This window comes from Peromyscus californicus, unplaced genomic scaffold (assembly GCF_007827085.1).
Source record: "Peromyscus californicus insignis strain IS unplaced genomic scaffold, ASM782708v3 Scaffold_5__1_contigs__length_169319896, whole genome shotgun sequence".
Taxonomy (NCBI): domain Eukaryota; kingdom Metazoa; phylum Chordata; class Mammalia; order Rodentia; family Cricetidae; genus Peromyscus; species Peromyscus californicus.
This window is the reverse complement of record NW_026294573.1, coordinates 114,537,290-114,551,820: the sequence shown is the minus strand read 5'-3', so window position 1 is coordinate 114,551,820 and position 14,531 is coordinate 114,537,290. Positions and strand designations below refer to the sequence as shown.

The window sequence follows — 14,531 nt, the reverse complement described above, 5'->3', positions numbered from 1 at the left end:
ATCAGTCCATTTAGCTTCATATTGGCTGATAGAAGCCTTTTCTGTGGGGCCTTCAGAGGGGCCCAGCACCTTTGGGAGACTGAGCTGGAGCTGCATCCTCATCCTTGGTTTAAACCTTGGGCTTTGGTTGGTGGAGCCTACAACCCTTAGCCATGTAGCTTCAAGTCTGCTTCCCAAGCTTGGAGTGAGCGATGAAAGCAAGAAGACTTAAGTTTACGATTGGTGCCCTTTGGCACCTTGGGCTTAACCACCTTGGGCTTTACAAGGGCCTTAATGACCTCTGCATGTGCACTCATCTTCGCTTTGTTTGTCTGCATCTTTTTCAGCCTTTCTAGTTGCACTTTTGGGCAAAGTGTATGTTCCTGAGGAGCTTGAAGTCAATCCTTAAGACATTAGTATCTTTGTAACTGGGTTTCTTGATGCCATCCTGTGCTATTTGGGGGATTTCTTATTTGTGGTGTGGTTCTTGGACTTGGCCATGTCTGCACGGTGACCTGTGGCTCCTGAAGTGCCTGGGACCAGATGAGAAAGAATGTTTGTTTCATCTTACACCTGAATTCCACCCTCATAGATCCAGAACATGAGTTCTAGTAGGGACTCAAACAAGGCTTTTCAAACTGAGTTCTGAGTATGTCCTCCAAACTCATTCATCCTCTGGTCTCCCCATCTCAGCTAGTGAACCCTTAGCTCTACTTCAGGTGAACCCTTACATTAGTCTCATCTGTTTGGAAGACTGATGGTTCTTTATTGTGTTGTCTGTACCCTTTATTTACAGTGGGCTTGTTTAAGATGTCTCCATTGGTGTGGAAGTCTTTTTTATGTGTAACTTGTCAGTTATTGAATGAGGCATTTGTATCATTCTCAGCCTTAAGTCATAAATGTTTCTGCTTTCCTAGGCTCATTCATGGACATCGCTTCTACAAATACCAGTAATAAAAGTGACACTAATATGGAACAAGTCCCTGCCACAAATGATACTATTAAACGCTTAGAGTCAAAACTGTTGAAAAATCAGGCGAAGCAACAGGTTTGTTATTAAAAGTAAAGTTGCATGGTTACCTAACTAGTAGTCACAGCATTATACTAAAGGCATCTATTATTTGTCTTGTGTGTTAACAATCCTAAGTTTTCTTCCTGCACCAGACAAATGAGCTTATGGTGAGAGACATGAAATTTTGCTGCCATTTGTTACCAAACAATCTGTTTTCCTTTCTGCTGGTTGTTACTCTTGCCAATGCCTGCCCCTTCCTCCATGTGATCCATCCCTAGCTAAGGGTCCTGTGAACAGTGTGAAATACAGTTTGGTTCTGTGAGCCAGTTAAGGAGTTCTCATCAGACTGTCATTTTATCCTGTTCAGGTTGGTTGTGTTGTGGCCATTGTTGGTTTGATTACTTTGAGCGACATGTATCTGAGCTTGCTCTCCTTTGTTAGCTCCCTCTCAGTATAAAATTCCCTCTTTCAGAACAGTACCATAGTCATAAAAATCCATCTGTCATCTTCCTCTTTGGCTGCCCTGGATCTCTACATAAAAAGAAATTCAGTAATTGAGATTGACCTATAATTTTAACAGAGTGAATCCGGACGGCTGAGCTTGGGAGCCTCTCGTGGAAGCAGTGTGGAAAGCTTGCCCCCGACTTCTGAGGGCAAGAGGATGAGTGCTGACATGTCTGAGATAGAAGCTAGGATCATTGCGACTGCAGGTAAAGGGGCTGCAAGTCCAAAGGGAAATGCCCATGGTTCCCATGATACTCCGTTGTTTTCAGTGGGGCTACCAGGGGGTTGTTTCTTCTAAGTACTTTTTTAAACAGATAGCAGGTTTATAGTAGGTTTTCTAAACTTCCAACAGTAAATTTGTATATTTGGCTTGAATTTTAAATAAGAGAAATATGGCTTAAAAATTAATTGAATTATAAAATACATCTTCCTAGTTACAGATTTTATCAAATATATTTCTCCTCAAACATAAACTAGCTCTAAGAAATTGAAATTCTACCAATACCAGAATATTTACAGTGACTGAGTAATTTACCACTGTTTTTATGCTGAGCCCAGAAACAAAAAATCATGGCAGAAAATTGTGCTCCAGAACTGTGTTGTGGTCCCTCTCTCCTGCCAGTGGCAAGAATAGCTGAGCTAGTTGTAGTTTGCTTATCTGGTGATAAAATGAGATAGTAATAGTTTCATCAAACATTGGTTTTGCTAGTGTTTAAATTTCATTTTGTCACCTCTTAAAATGTTACAATAGACAAAGTGGCCAGAATAAAGAAGAATGGTGTTTTGTCACCCGGTCAACCAGCATCTTTTCTAACCAGGTTCCATTTTAGTGGTGTCCATTTAGTTGGGTCTTATTTTATTATTTCTGATTCTTCAAGGTTAGAGAAGAATGAGTTATAAAAATAAACATTGTATTGGAGAATGTGAAAGTGTTAACAAATAACAAAATCTTACAAATTCTCCTCAGAGGATATTTTGGTCTCTCTGCATATCATTTAATTATAGATACAGCCTTTTTTTATTTTTTAAACTTAGTTGTTTTCTAAGTAAAATAATCTGATTGTGTGTGTTCTTTTTGTAGAAAGTGGCATCCAGATGAACTGTACTGTATTTGTCCAAACTAATCACAATCACTGAGTTTATCGACCTGCACTAAAAGCCTCTAGACAGGAAAGAATATCTGAAATTAACGGTGTCTGAACACATAAGCTCTGATCACACATAGACAAGTCTAGACATGCCCCCTGGTCATTAGGCAGCTGGTTTTCTGTGTCTCCATGTCACAGTCTGTATTGTTTAACTCCGTTCTCAAGGTTACCTTGTGGTCCAAAATGGCTGTTACAGTTCACGCCATCACTTCCACAATTCTGATGGCATGAAAGAAGAGATAGCAGAAGAATGAAAGCTGTTGTTGACATTTTGACAACTTGTACATACATGCCAGTAGCCAGAGTGACGTGGTCAGGTGGCCTGTCCGTCTCTCTAGTAGAAGGGATCTGCATCCATATCTGACATTGCTGCATTAGCAGAGTTAGGGTCCATTGCTAAGGAAAAGGAAAGACTAGAGATTAGCAGGGAACTAGCTGTCTCTGCCCCAGGTAAATCGTCAGAAAGTGTCAAGCTAAGAAGAGGTCAGTGGCCATCTACTGGCCCCCATGACATACCCCCAACACTTTTGGAAAACCTTTCCACTTCTCGGGTGTCATTCAAAATAGACACACAATATTGATTCTGCCCTAAAAGGCACAGTAATGTTAGGGTAATAGTTTATGCTTTTGCTAAGTCTATTTTTCTAGTCAGTTACAGGTTTGTAATTACATATTAAAGGAATGAGTTTTTTCCAGTTCAAGGATAATCATATACAAATAAATTACTTTGTCCTCTCTACCTAAATATAGGACAATACATTCTTTGAATTTTAAATCATTTGAATTTTATAATGAATTGTCTTACTTTGAAAGGTTCATATTCCAGCTTTTGACAGCCTTCATATTTAACAACTATATACCTTAAACTTGAAAGCTATTAATGTTCAGTGTATTAGAAATAATGTAGAAGTACTTAGAGAAACATACATTTTTATGCTTTGATTTGATAACTATTGTTTAATCACAGAATTTTAATTTATAGCACATTCCGAGAAACACCTAATTTAAAGAGCTATCTGTTCCCGTTTGTGTCATTAGCACAAATCTGGCAGCTGACCTACTAACTCCACTCTCCTTCCTCCCATCCATCGTTCTACCTTCACCTCATGGCATTGATTTTACTTAGATAGACTGTTTCTAAGAACACATTGGAAATTTAGCTTCTCCATTGTCCTGCAGCTTCGTCTGTCTGTATTTGTTGTTGGGTGTTTTTTTTTTGTTAGTTTGGTTTTTTTTTTTCCTGCTAATTAAAACCAGTGTGTAAAACTTCCTAGACTGTTTGTTTTTTGCTCTTTAACGGCACCTTCCTAAGCATGGATGAAAAGTTAGATAGTTCTGCATGCCATTCTGCATGAGATGTAATTAACATGACTATTTCAGAACTGTTCTGTTTTGCAGTCATTTCCTGTGTTACTGTTTGTGGTTGTTTGCATGTATACTGTACATGTGTGTTTTTTCAGCCTATTCCAAGCCTAAACGGGGCCACCGTAAAACCGCTTCATTTGGCAACATTCTGGATGTCCCTGAGATCGTCATATCAGGTATCATAGACCACCTGTGTTGGTGTAACAGCTGTGGAACTGGATTAATGATCCTGGTACTTTTAAATGCTTCTTGCTCCAATTTTCATATGATCTGAAAATAGATACCTCACATACTGTACCCAGGGAGACCAGTAGAAAACTGTATACTGCCACACTGAAACCAACTTGCAAATGTAATTTCACATCTCTAGTAACAAGAGTCAAGTAAAAAGGAAGTAACATTCTTCACATAAGGGATAACACCACCCTCATGTTTAACTAGTCTTCTGTAGGACGTGAGAGCAGAAGTTATAGCAGAAAGAGGCTACAGCTGCTTGAAACTTTTGCTGTCCTTGGCTCCCTTCCTCCCTGTCCAGCTGTGTCTTTGGGGAGCCGGTGGGCATGCAGCTGGAAAAAGAAAGCTGCCGCACAGCATCATCCTAACCTGGAGAGCAGAGAGTTGAAACCAGGCAAGGCTTGCCATTTATAGAGTACCTTGCCAGAAACAAAACTACTAGGACAGCTGTTAGTTCTGCTGCTAGTATGTTAAGAGGAAGGTCCACAGACTGTGTTTTATATCCTAGTCATACATGATGCTTCAGTGTGTCAGTTGGTAAATGCTTTTATATCTTATAGTGGGCCTTTCATAGATAAATAAAAGCCACCTTTTTTTTTTTCATTTAGAGAATACTTTATTAGTTTCTGTAATCAAACCCACATAGATAAGACCTTATATTTAATACAGTGTGTTACTCCTGTACAAATGGAAAAAAAAAATTAAGTTCAACATTTCTAGACCAATATGGCTGTTAATTTCTGTACAATGCCAACTCAACACGGTAAACTGGGATACTTTTTCCAAAGTTGACAGCACAGCTAGTTTCCAAAAATCAAATTATATATATATATATATATATATATATATATATATATATATATATATATAGTTATATTTATATAAAAAGACCAATAATAGCAGTATGTTATGCATCAATAGCAGCAACAGCTTTTCTAGGTTCTGCAGTCACTTGAACAAAATTGTAGAGACATCCAGCACACTCCATTTAAAAAAAAATAAAAGAAAGAAAGTAAAAAATACAAAACCCCAGAAAACGGCACAGTCCCGTTACTCTTGTGGTACCTGACACCATTTTTTTTTAAAATTAGTTTCTCAACCGTCATCTGGAAAGAAAAAATTCTGAGTAACATCATTAAAAAACAGCTCTGATAAAGCCCAGTCACTACTCTGTATCATAAAGCAGGTACAAGCTATTTTACATTCACAGAGGTATGATACAGTGCTGTCCTACACCTATAATACTAGAGGATACAATCGAAAAGGCATTATTTGAGACTTGACTCTACTTTTCCAGCAGAGGGCCCAGTGGATGGTATGACAAGCTCTGTAAAAAAACACACTCTTAGATATGATTTCCTTTCACCTAGTGGCACAGTTCTAAGGATTCATTCTCTCATGAACATCAGCTAAAAACCATTATTAAAAAAATGAAAGAGTACCCCTAAAATAAGACCTTATAACCACTGGATTCATGTGAAGATGACCTAGTGGAGACAAGCAAGACCTCACCTTACCAACATTTTATCAAATCTGTTTTGCTTAAATGGTGAGACCTCCAAGGAAGGAAGAAGATGCCAAGTAGAAACAGAAGCTAAATGTTAAAAGCCACCATTTTTAAGACGAACTTAAATGGCATAATTTCTTAAAATGATCATTTGGGCCATTGAGGTGACTTAGCAGGTCAAGGCGCTTCCGGTTCAGCCTAATGACCTAAGATCAATTCCTAGGACCCATATAGTGGAAGAACAGACTTCCAAAGGTTGTCGTCTGTTCTCCACACATGAAGGTGTACACACATGGGACAAGATAAGTAAAATAAAGGTAGATTTTTATAAAAATTGTCATTTCTCCCTGTGCTCAATAAACTAAAGATTTTCCTTCATCTCATGACTTTTTATAGAGTTGATATTTTTCACATGTGTGATTTAGATGGATTCTTTGGCATTCTGTACTTTTGCCCATGATAGTACTTATTTAGTGTTGTGTTTCAACCGTAGTTGAACACCTAATTTTTTCTGTCTGAACTCAAAACTAAGGGATAAGGACTATGTATTTGTTAATTGTTATTGATTCTGTCAGTAGTAACTGTCTCCATAGTACTTAGTACTTTCCACACTGAACATACTGTTTAATAAATAGGTTATTAGATGAGTAAGTCATTGAGTATCTCTCATAGCTAGAAACTCAGGTCCCAAAAATACAGATTATAGTTTTATGGGCTATTTTGTCTATATAAAACTAGTTTTCTTTAATATTCAAAGTGATATCCTATTTTTTAACATTGTCACCACTTCAGATATTGTTAACTCATCACTCATGTAGCAATTTTTATTGATTGATGGCTTCTTTAGAAATTAACAAAGTATTTGTGATTATTTTATTTCCATACTGATAGGTATAATATAGTGCCCCCAAAATTGCAGCATTTAAATTTACATAGAGCTGTATTATCCTTGAACACATTACAAAATCAGAAAATTTAGACAAGTAGCAACTTAACCTGAAGTTAGGTCTCTAAGTCTAAAGGGCAGACAAAATAATGGGGAAGAAAGAAGAAACATAGTAATCGTCTAGATAGGCAAGAGCTAGTGTTGTGCGATGGCCAGAGGTTAGCTGCTCCTAGCCGGTGTAGCCCTAGACAGCCTGCTGGGAAGAGCTAGTCTGAAAGGTTAGCAGTGCTCAAGCCGGGAAGCCCTGGGGAGATGCTGTTTTTTGTTTTTGTTTCATACACTGTGAGAATGTACAAGTTCCATACCTTGTCTCATTCCTAGGGCTGATTTGTTGGCAAATTTTGGCATAGTAACCCTCCCTTCTATTTTCCGCTGTCCCCTGCCCTGCAGAGGGAGCTGTAGCTAAGTCTTGTTCTTACACCAAGTAGGACACCACTAAGAGCTGCTCATCAATGGAGTGCTGGTGACATTTTACTGCTTATGCATTTCTTTTGAGGTGCTGCCAGCTTTCCCTAGGCAATGTCAGTACAGATGAGAAGGTTCTCACCCATACTTAGGACATTCATACTATAACTGCTTAATACATTTGCTTGTTACATTGTACACTGATGAATTGAAATGGGCTATTAGAAGAAGCAGTGGGCTTTTCTTATGTGCCTTCCCTTGACACTTGAGTTTTGAAAGCATGATCCTTTCTTCTTTACAGCCGGTGACTTGTTTTTTGGTTTTTGGGGTTTTGTTTGTTTGTTTTTTGGTTTGGTTTTTTAAGACGGAGTTTCTCTGTGTAGCTCTGGCTGTCCTGGAACTTGCTCTGTAGACCAGACTGGCCTGGAACTCAGAGATTCACCTGCTTCTGTCTTTGGAGTGCTAGGGAAAGTGTGTCACCACTGTCTAGCTTCCAGTGACTTGCAATAGATTCTTTTGTTTGAAGAAACAGAAATGGGTGAAGTATTATTGGATTGCTTTAAGTTTTCTGGTTGTTTTTCCTTCCACTTCTTTAATAAAGAAGGTAAGATAGATCTTGAACTTGGCTTTACCCCCCAAGTTTTAACTTTTTTCTTCGAGGTCTGATAGTTTATTTGTTACCCTTAAAGACTTACTTTTGACTGGACTCAGAAGCTCTCAGTGAGGACAGCCTATGTCTCTTGGCAATCTGTTCCTGGTGTTTCCTTTTGCTTCCTTCATTCTCTAGGCCAAAAGTTTAGCATATTCTGCAGCCTCCTCTTTGTTTTTCTTAGTGCACTGTTTCTTCAGAGCAGTGCATCAGTGTTTGTGTTGCAGCACAAATAGAGTAACAGGATGTTGAGTCTAGGGTGCTTTGGTCCTAGGATTCTCGCCTTCTTTGTTTAAGGCTGTATGACAGCATTTTGACAGACGTCATCTTCTTTAGAGAGATTGAAAAGCTTTTAGATTCTGCTAGTTCTTTTGGTCCCCATCCACCAGGCACATTAGTTCTACAGACCAGGAATATCCTTCTCTCCCTTTTTTACGGTAACCAAGTTGAGAACACAGAGATTGGCATCCACAAGGCATATCCATGAACATATCCATGAACAGATCTGTGTTTCCTCTTTCCAGTCTCCCTTGGTCTATAACAAGAATGTGCTTTACTCAACAGCAGGCACACTGTGACATGGGTCAAGACACTTTGCTTCGTCAGGGGAGAACTTTGTCATTCCCACCACTAATGCAGACCGCATAACCCTTCTACTCTTCACCCAGAGCATCAGCAGCTACTTCTGTGGCCGTGCACATCTCCTAGAAAATGTGAAACGTACGTTCATCGTCCACTTCAATGAGTTTCTGATGGCCAGTGCCTAGAAAGGAGATCTTTGCTTCATCTTGACATGGCTGCTGCCCCAAGTTTTGATCTGGTTCTTCTCTCCCTTTCCCCTTCTCAGATGCCCAGATGGGATTATATTTGCAAAATTATCCTGGCAGTGGGAGGTCATCTCTTTCAGCTGGTGTTAAAATATCTAACTTGTACATTTCTTCAAAAACATCGTTTGTCGAAGATGAATAGGCAAAATACCTAAAAGTTACATAAAAGAAGCAACAGCCTTCCCTGGTTTAAAATGGAGAATGAGAGTCTGAGTAGTTTAGAAAGCAAATTTTGTTCAGAATTGTTTTTAAATAAGTTTTTTATTTCTTGAGATTATAATGCCACCACATCATTTCTCTCCTTTTCCTTTCTTCAAATCCTCCCATATATCCCCTCCTTGCCAGTTCAAATTCACAGCCTCTTCTTTTCAAATATTGGTGTTAGTGGTGGTGATAGTGGTGTGTCATTTGTTCCTGAATATATAAATACAATTTGCTCAATCTGTAGAATGATACTTGCGGTATTGAGTAGTCAGTTAGTCTACTCTTGCTTGGGAAGACTGTTTCTCCAGCCTCAGCATTCCTTAGTTGCCTATAGTTTTTTGTCTAGGATTGAGGCCTTATGAACTTTCCCTTTGTGCTGTTAATAATGTCTGTTGTTGTCTTAGGTCAAGGATTGAGACCTTATGAGCTTTCCCTTTGTGCTGTTAATATTGTCTGTTGTTGTCTTAGGTCATGTTTAAGCTGTCATGTTGGTGAGACTTCATACATGTAGCTTCTGACATTTCTAGGAGACAGTCTCAGAGCAAATTCCCTGTTCCTCTGGTTTTTACAATCTTTCTTCCCTATCTTATGAAATACCCCTTTAGGCTTCGGTGTAGAAGTTGTGTTGTGGACGTATCATTTGGGACTAGGCTCTGCAGCTCTGCATATTGACCAGTTGTAGTTTCCTATAATGATCTTTATCCAGTGCATAGAGACATTTCCTTGATAAGAGGTAAGAACTACACTTACCTGTGGGCATCGGACAAATATTTAAAATGTAGTTAGAGATTCAGTGGTTTAGCAAAGTAGTGGTTGTAGGATTTTCTCCAAGATCCATGACTTCACTAGCTGTGGGTAGTGGGCAAGGTTTCCAGAACCAAGCATGATGTTCCTCTTGTTGAGCAGGTCTTATACCCAAGTAGAGAGCTGTTTGGGGCATGTTTGTCAAATATTACATGGCTGCAGTTATATGTGTTCATGTTTGGGTCTTCTGTTTTGTTCTGTTGATCTGTGTGTCTCCCTTTGTGCCCATGCCATATTGTTTTTACTACTGTGGCTCTGCGATGTAGCTTGAGGTCTGGAATGGGCATCCCTCCAGCATTGTTCTCTTTGCTCAGGATTATTTGTGCTGTCCTTGGTCTTTTGTGGCTCTTGCTTTGTAATTCTAAATTCAATAGTCAGGGAAGAGCACGTGTGCCCTAAAGTCACTTTATGAGTGACTGGAGCACTCAGGGATACCAGGTATGATTATAATGCATTTCATAGTCCATTGGGAAAAAAAATCACAGTTAGACACACACACCTATAAACAAATGGTGTAATTGAAACAACCTTCTGCATTTTCTCTAATACGAAAATTTATGGTTTATTTGGTTTATTACAGTTATTTATGGTTTATACCAACTTGATTGCTACTATAAAATGAAACAAATACTCAAAATTTGACTTACAAAGTCACCTTATAAATACTGATACTACAGTCATAATATATACATATCTTGAGAAAACAAGCTAAATTAGAAAGTATTATAGAATATTTGTCTTAATTATAATGTTTGATTTCATTTTAAGGCACTTGAATAGCCTCTGATCCACTCTAGATATGCAATATCTTAAAATGCTCCTATTTGAGGGCATAACAGTGCAGATTTACTATACCTTTGTGGTTTCTAAGTCAGTGATAATATGGCCTGGTATGGAGAGGGATAGAATCCCTTCACTAAAAATAGTATTCCATCTTAGGTATTTTCTTTGCATAATAATATTTTTGAGCCTTCTTGACGTATATAAAATATTTTTTACAATTCCCTGAAGACCTTGAATTATCTGATATATTGTTTATAGTATTATTTTTGAAGTTAGAAACAAACTGTAAGTTTTAGATCTATTAGCCACATTTAGGTCTATTAGCTGTCAAAAAAATAAATACTCACTTTCACTTTTATAAGACATTGGCTGTGCTGTATATTTACTTTTATAGCAAGAGTATGATGAAGAGAAAGGTGAAACAGGCGGACATTTAACTGGGTTTCTCGCCCTCCTCCAGCTTAGGTATTGCCGGGCATAGTGACCAGTGGGAGGAGGGCTCTTTAGAGTGCCATGCCCTGGAGGCAGAGGCAGTCCTGAGAGACACCAGACATTGCTGTGCTTGCTTCAAGAACTAGTAGACACTAATGTTTGTAAATACTTCTTCAACTAGAATTATACAATTTCCCATTTGTAATATAATATAAGACAGTATAATGGGAGATTGAAGCTTTTCTACAGTTGAAAAGTCCCTACCTATCTCAGGTAGTCTCGTTAACAATTGTAAGCCTTTGATTGGGGACTATGTTAAGATACTCCTGTTCACTTCCTATGGAATTTGGTATTTGTGATTAGTTAAATAGAGAAGTTAATCTAACTTTACTGTAAATATTCAGCAACTCTCTCCACCAAGTTTTAGATTACCAGGGTCACATTTTATAATCTAAAAACTAAAGTAACATTTAAGTATATTGGCCCTTGTCTTTAGTCCCAGCACTCAGGAGACAGAGGCCTGTGGATCTCTCAGAGTTCAAAGTCAGCCAGGGGGGGCTACATAGTGAAACTCTGTCTAAAAGAAATAAAATTTATTTAAAAAAGAAAGAAAGAAAGAAAAGAGGGGTGGACTTCAAATTCTAATCTAAAAAAGCTAATTCCAGAGCAAAACTCATCAGTCATTAATAATTGCTTTGAAAAGCCAAGCTGGTATCCTAAGAAAAGAGACACAATTTATTGAAATTACTAAGAGTAAGAGATTTGTGGCAATCTAATGAGCACACATTTTTAAATTGCATCTTCAGTTTACCACTAAGCAGTAATTTAATACTTATGTATATAATGTTATACAATGTTTTCAATCCTATTTTATGCATGAGAACAATTTTTATTTAGAACTTACAGATCTCTGATTTTTCAGCAATTTGGACTAGAGACGTCTCCACAATAATAGTTTGCTTTTACGTGAAGAGTCTGCATGTACTTTGAAAGTTTAAGGCATTGGTGGAGAAAGCTGTGGACTGATTTAGACCATATGAGAAAGCAAAGCGGTAGACTGTGTGAGACCTCCGTTTAGTAATCTCTGGACTTGTTCTGAAATGACTTAAACACTTGCTTAGGAACTCAACTATAGTTAAAAGAGCAGCCTTTTTGAGGAGTTAGATTGTATCTGTGACACGCTTGAAGAACTGAGCTGTGACAGCAGCTTTCTAATGTTCTTGTCTCCCCTTTCTGCCTCGGGGCCTGGAGGAGAGTGTATAGCATGAGCTGGCAGTGAGATCTTAGACAAACCATTCTTAAAACTCTCATTTTTCTCTTACAAATTGAAGACAATCAGGATTTTTTTTTTCTTTTTTAAGACAAGGTCTCTCTATAGAGTCCTGGCTGTCCTAAACTCCCAATGTAGACCAAACTGACCTTGAACTCAGAGATCCTCTTGCCTCTACCTCCCAAGTGCTGGGATTAAAGGCATGTGCCACCATGCCTGGCAGAAGGTCAAGGATTTTTACACTGTCGATGCTGGAGTGTCTTGTGTAGACTGTTGGTTCTTACTTATATCATAATACCCTAGGGTTTTCTGCCTTTTTGTTTACTAGAGCGTATGGAATGCAGGTGTGCACATATCAAATAACTTTAAAAAGTGGGAAATGGAGATGGCTCAGCAAGTAAGGGAACTTGCTGCCAAAGCTGACAGTTTAAGTGTGATCTCCGGGACTGACAGGCAGGAAGGAGAGAACTGCTTCTCACACGTTGTCTTCCAACCTCCACAGCCCTGCTGTAGCAAGAGTACATAGGCACACATATACACAGTAAGATGTATTTGAAGTGTTAAATGAGTACATTGGTAGATTAGTATGCAGTGCAAAAAAAGGAGAATTCAAATTTTCTAAGACCACACCCAGTGATTTTCATTTGCAGTACTAGGAGCTTGAGTTATTTACATTCATATTTCTAAATTATGGCTTTTAAACTTAATATTGGAGCAACAAGTATTTGTTGATTGCAATCCTCTTTTGCTTTGTCTGAGCTGTTTGCCAGGTGGTTTGCCATGGTTGTGCTCATTAAAATGAATTGCCTAATACTGCTTGCTTCCACTCATGCTATAGCATGAAAATTCTCATTTGATGGCATTTGTTAACTGTCAGCTCTTCTTTACCCTATTTCCTTAAAGTTTTTCTTCCCCTTTCTTTCTGTCCCTCAGCTAGACTTGAACTCATATTTGGTGAAACTGTGATGGTGATGTCATGGTGTATACACATATGCTGGAGTTCCTCAGATTTGTAAATGTTGCTGATCTGAAAAGAGTTCCAGACACTTTTACAGTCTGTCTCATCTGTGCTAATTTTAGAATGAGGGTGTTGAATGAAATGTGCCTAAAATTGCTCATTAGTCATAGTAGTATCCTTTTTGTTTGGGGAAACAAAAATAGTTAAAAGCATTCATGAGAGTGTCTGATTTAAGAAATGCGGTTTGTTGTTTTACTTTGTAATGAAAAGTTGGGACATTTCAGAATAAGTTGAAACTTGAAGTAAGTTTGAATTCAGAGTATGCAAAGAATTTTAAAACAGTCTAAAATGGGAAAAGTTATGAGCTATACTTACAAGAGTGACTATACATTTGAGTTTTATATTCACTACTTGTATTATTTCATTAAACATTCTTAATTCTATTCAAAGTCCATTTAGTTTATATGTCAAACAATAATGAGATCACATGGATTAAGATGCTAAGTGGTACTGATTGGTTTTAGATACAATTTTTTATATCTGAGATCATGAAGTGTGAAAAATGTAAATGATTTATCTGCTCATCAGAACAGAGCTGTTAGAGCATGTGTCCTGAGTGCTGCCTGCTAGTTGCAGAATTATATGGTACAGCTTTCGGGCTCAAAGGAGTTGTAACTATTATGCCAGCTGTTTCTCGTAGTATTTTAGTGTTCCTTTTTAACAGCTGATCTCTCATGTTAAAAGATACTGTATAAACAACCCTACTCCCAAGTAAAGGTGCTGAGTGAAGCTGTTGTTTAAGTCCATCTGTTCTGCTGAAGGCTTATTTGTAGAATTCTTTTTTTATTGAGTTAAAAATAGTTGCTAATACAGATGTTTCTAAAGCAGGTTGTTCATTATAGCCCATCTCAACAAGCATTTATTTGAGCATAGACTGACCATTGTTCCTCTCAAAGAGGAAACTGAGCTGTTACCCACTAATGATGAATTACTGCATTCTGACAAAGACTAATGGGATTCAATGTGACTTGGGCAATAATTTAAACCTAAGCATCCTCTTTGGCGTTGCTGCCAGCTACAACCAAACGTGTCTTGCAACCTGCTAGCTGTCTTGCTGTGAAAACTGTAACGTAAGGCCCTTGAAATAGATGCCGTCATCAGCCCCAGCCCCCAAGCATTCATCTATTTAAACACATGACAGAAGATGGTGGAAGACAGATCAGCTGCTGTTTGTGTGGTAGGAGTGTCACTGTATTCGGACATACTCTGTTGTGGGCCAGCAGATTTTGAGTTAATACACTATAGTTCTTTCTCTGTGTCTTTCTTTCTCAGTTTTTGGGTAGGTTTGTTTTAACAATAAATTTACTCATTCTTTTTCCTGCGAACGTGTTATGTAGATCCCAGGAGCAGCAGATTGCACTTCCTCTGCAGCAGTTACACCCTTCTCACTTGTGTGAATAGATTGCAGTTTTACTTTTTTGTTGTTGTTGTTGTTTTGTTTAAA

At 38.1% G+C, this 14,531-nt stretch overlaps 1 protein-coding gene and 1 pseudogene across 3 annotated transcripts in view; one reads left to right on the top strand and one right to left on the bottom strand.

Moving 5' to 3' along the window:
- The window catches only part of Map3k7 (mitogen-activated protein kinase kinase kinase 7), a 64,457-nt gene that overhangs the window by 28,429 nt on the left and 21,497 nt on the right, over nt 1–14,531 (top strand). For 2 of the 3 annotated variants that reach the window (XM_052718692.1, XM_052718694.1), the window contains 3 exons: nt 897–1,027; nt 1,572–1,701; nt 4,104–4,184. In XM_052718692.1, coding sequence (XP_052574652.1) covers nt 897–1,027; nt 1,572–1,701; nt 4,104–4,184 — 342 coding nt within the window. The remainder of the gene's footprint in view (nt 1–896; nt 1,028–1,571; nt 1,702–4,103; nt 4,185–14,531) is intronic. The other variant, XM_052718693.1, reaches the window with a different exon arrangement.
- Nucleotides 4,191–14,526, bottom strand: LOC128097868 (40S ribosomal protein S6-like; annotated as a pseudogene).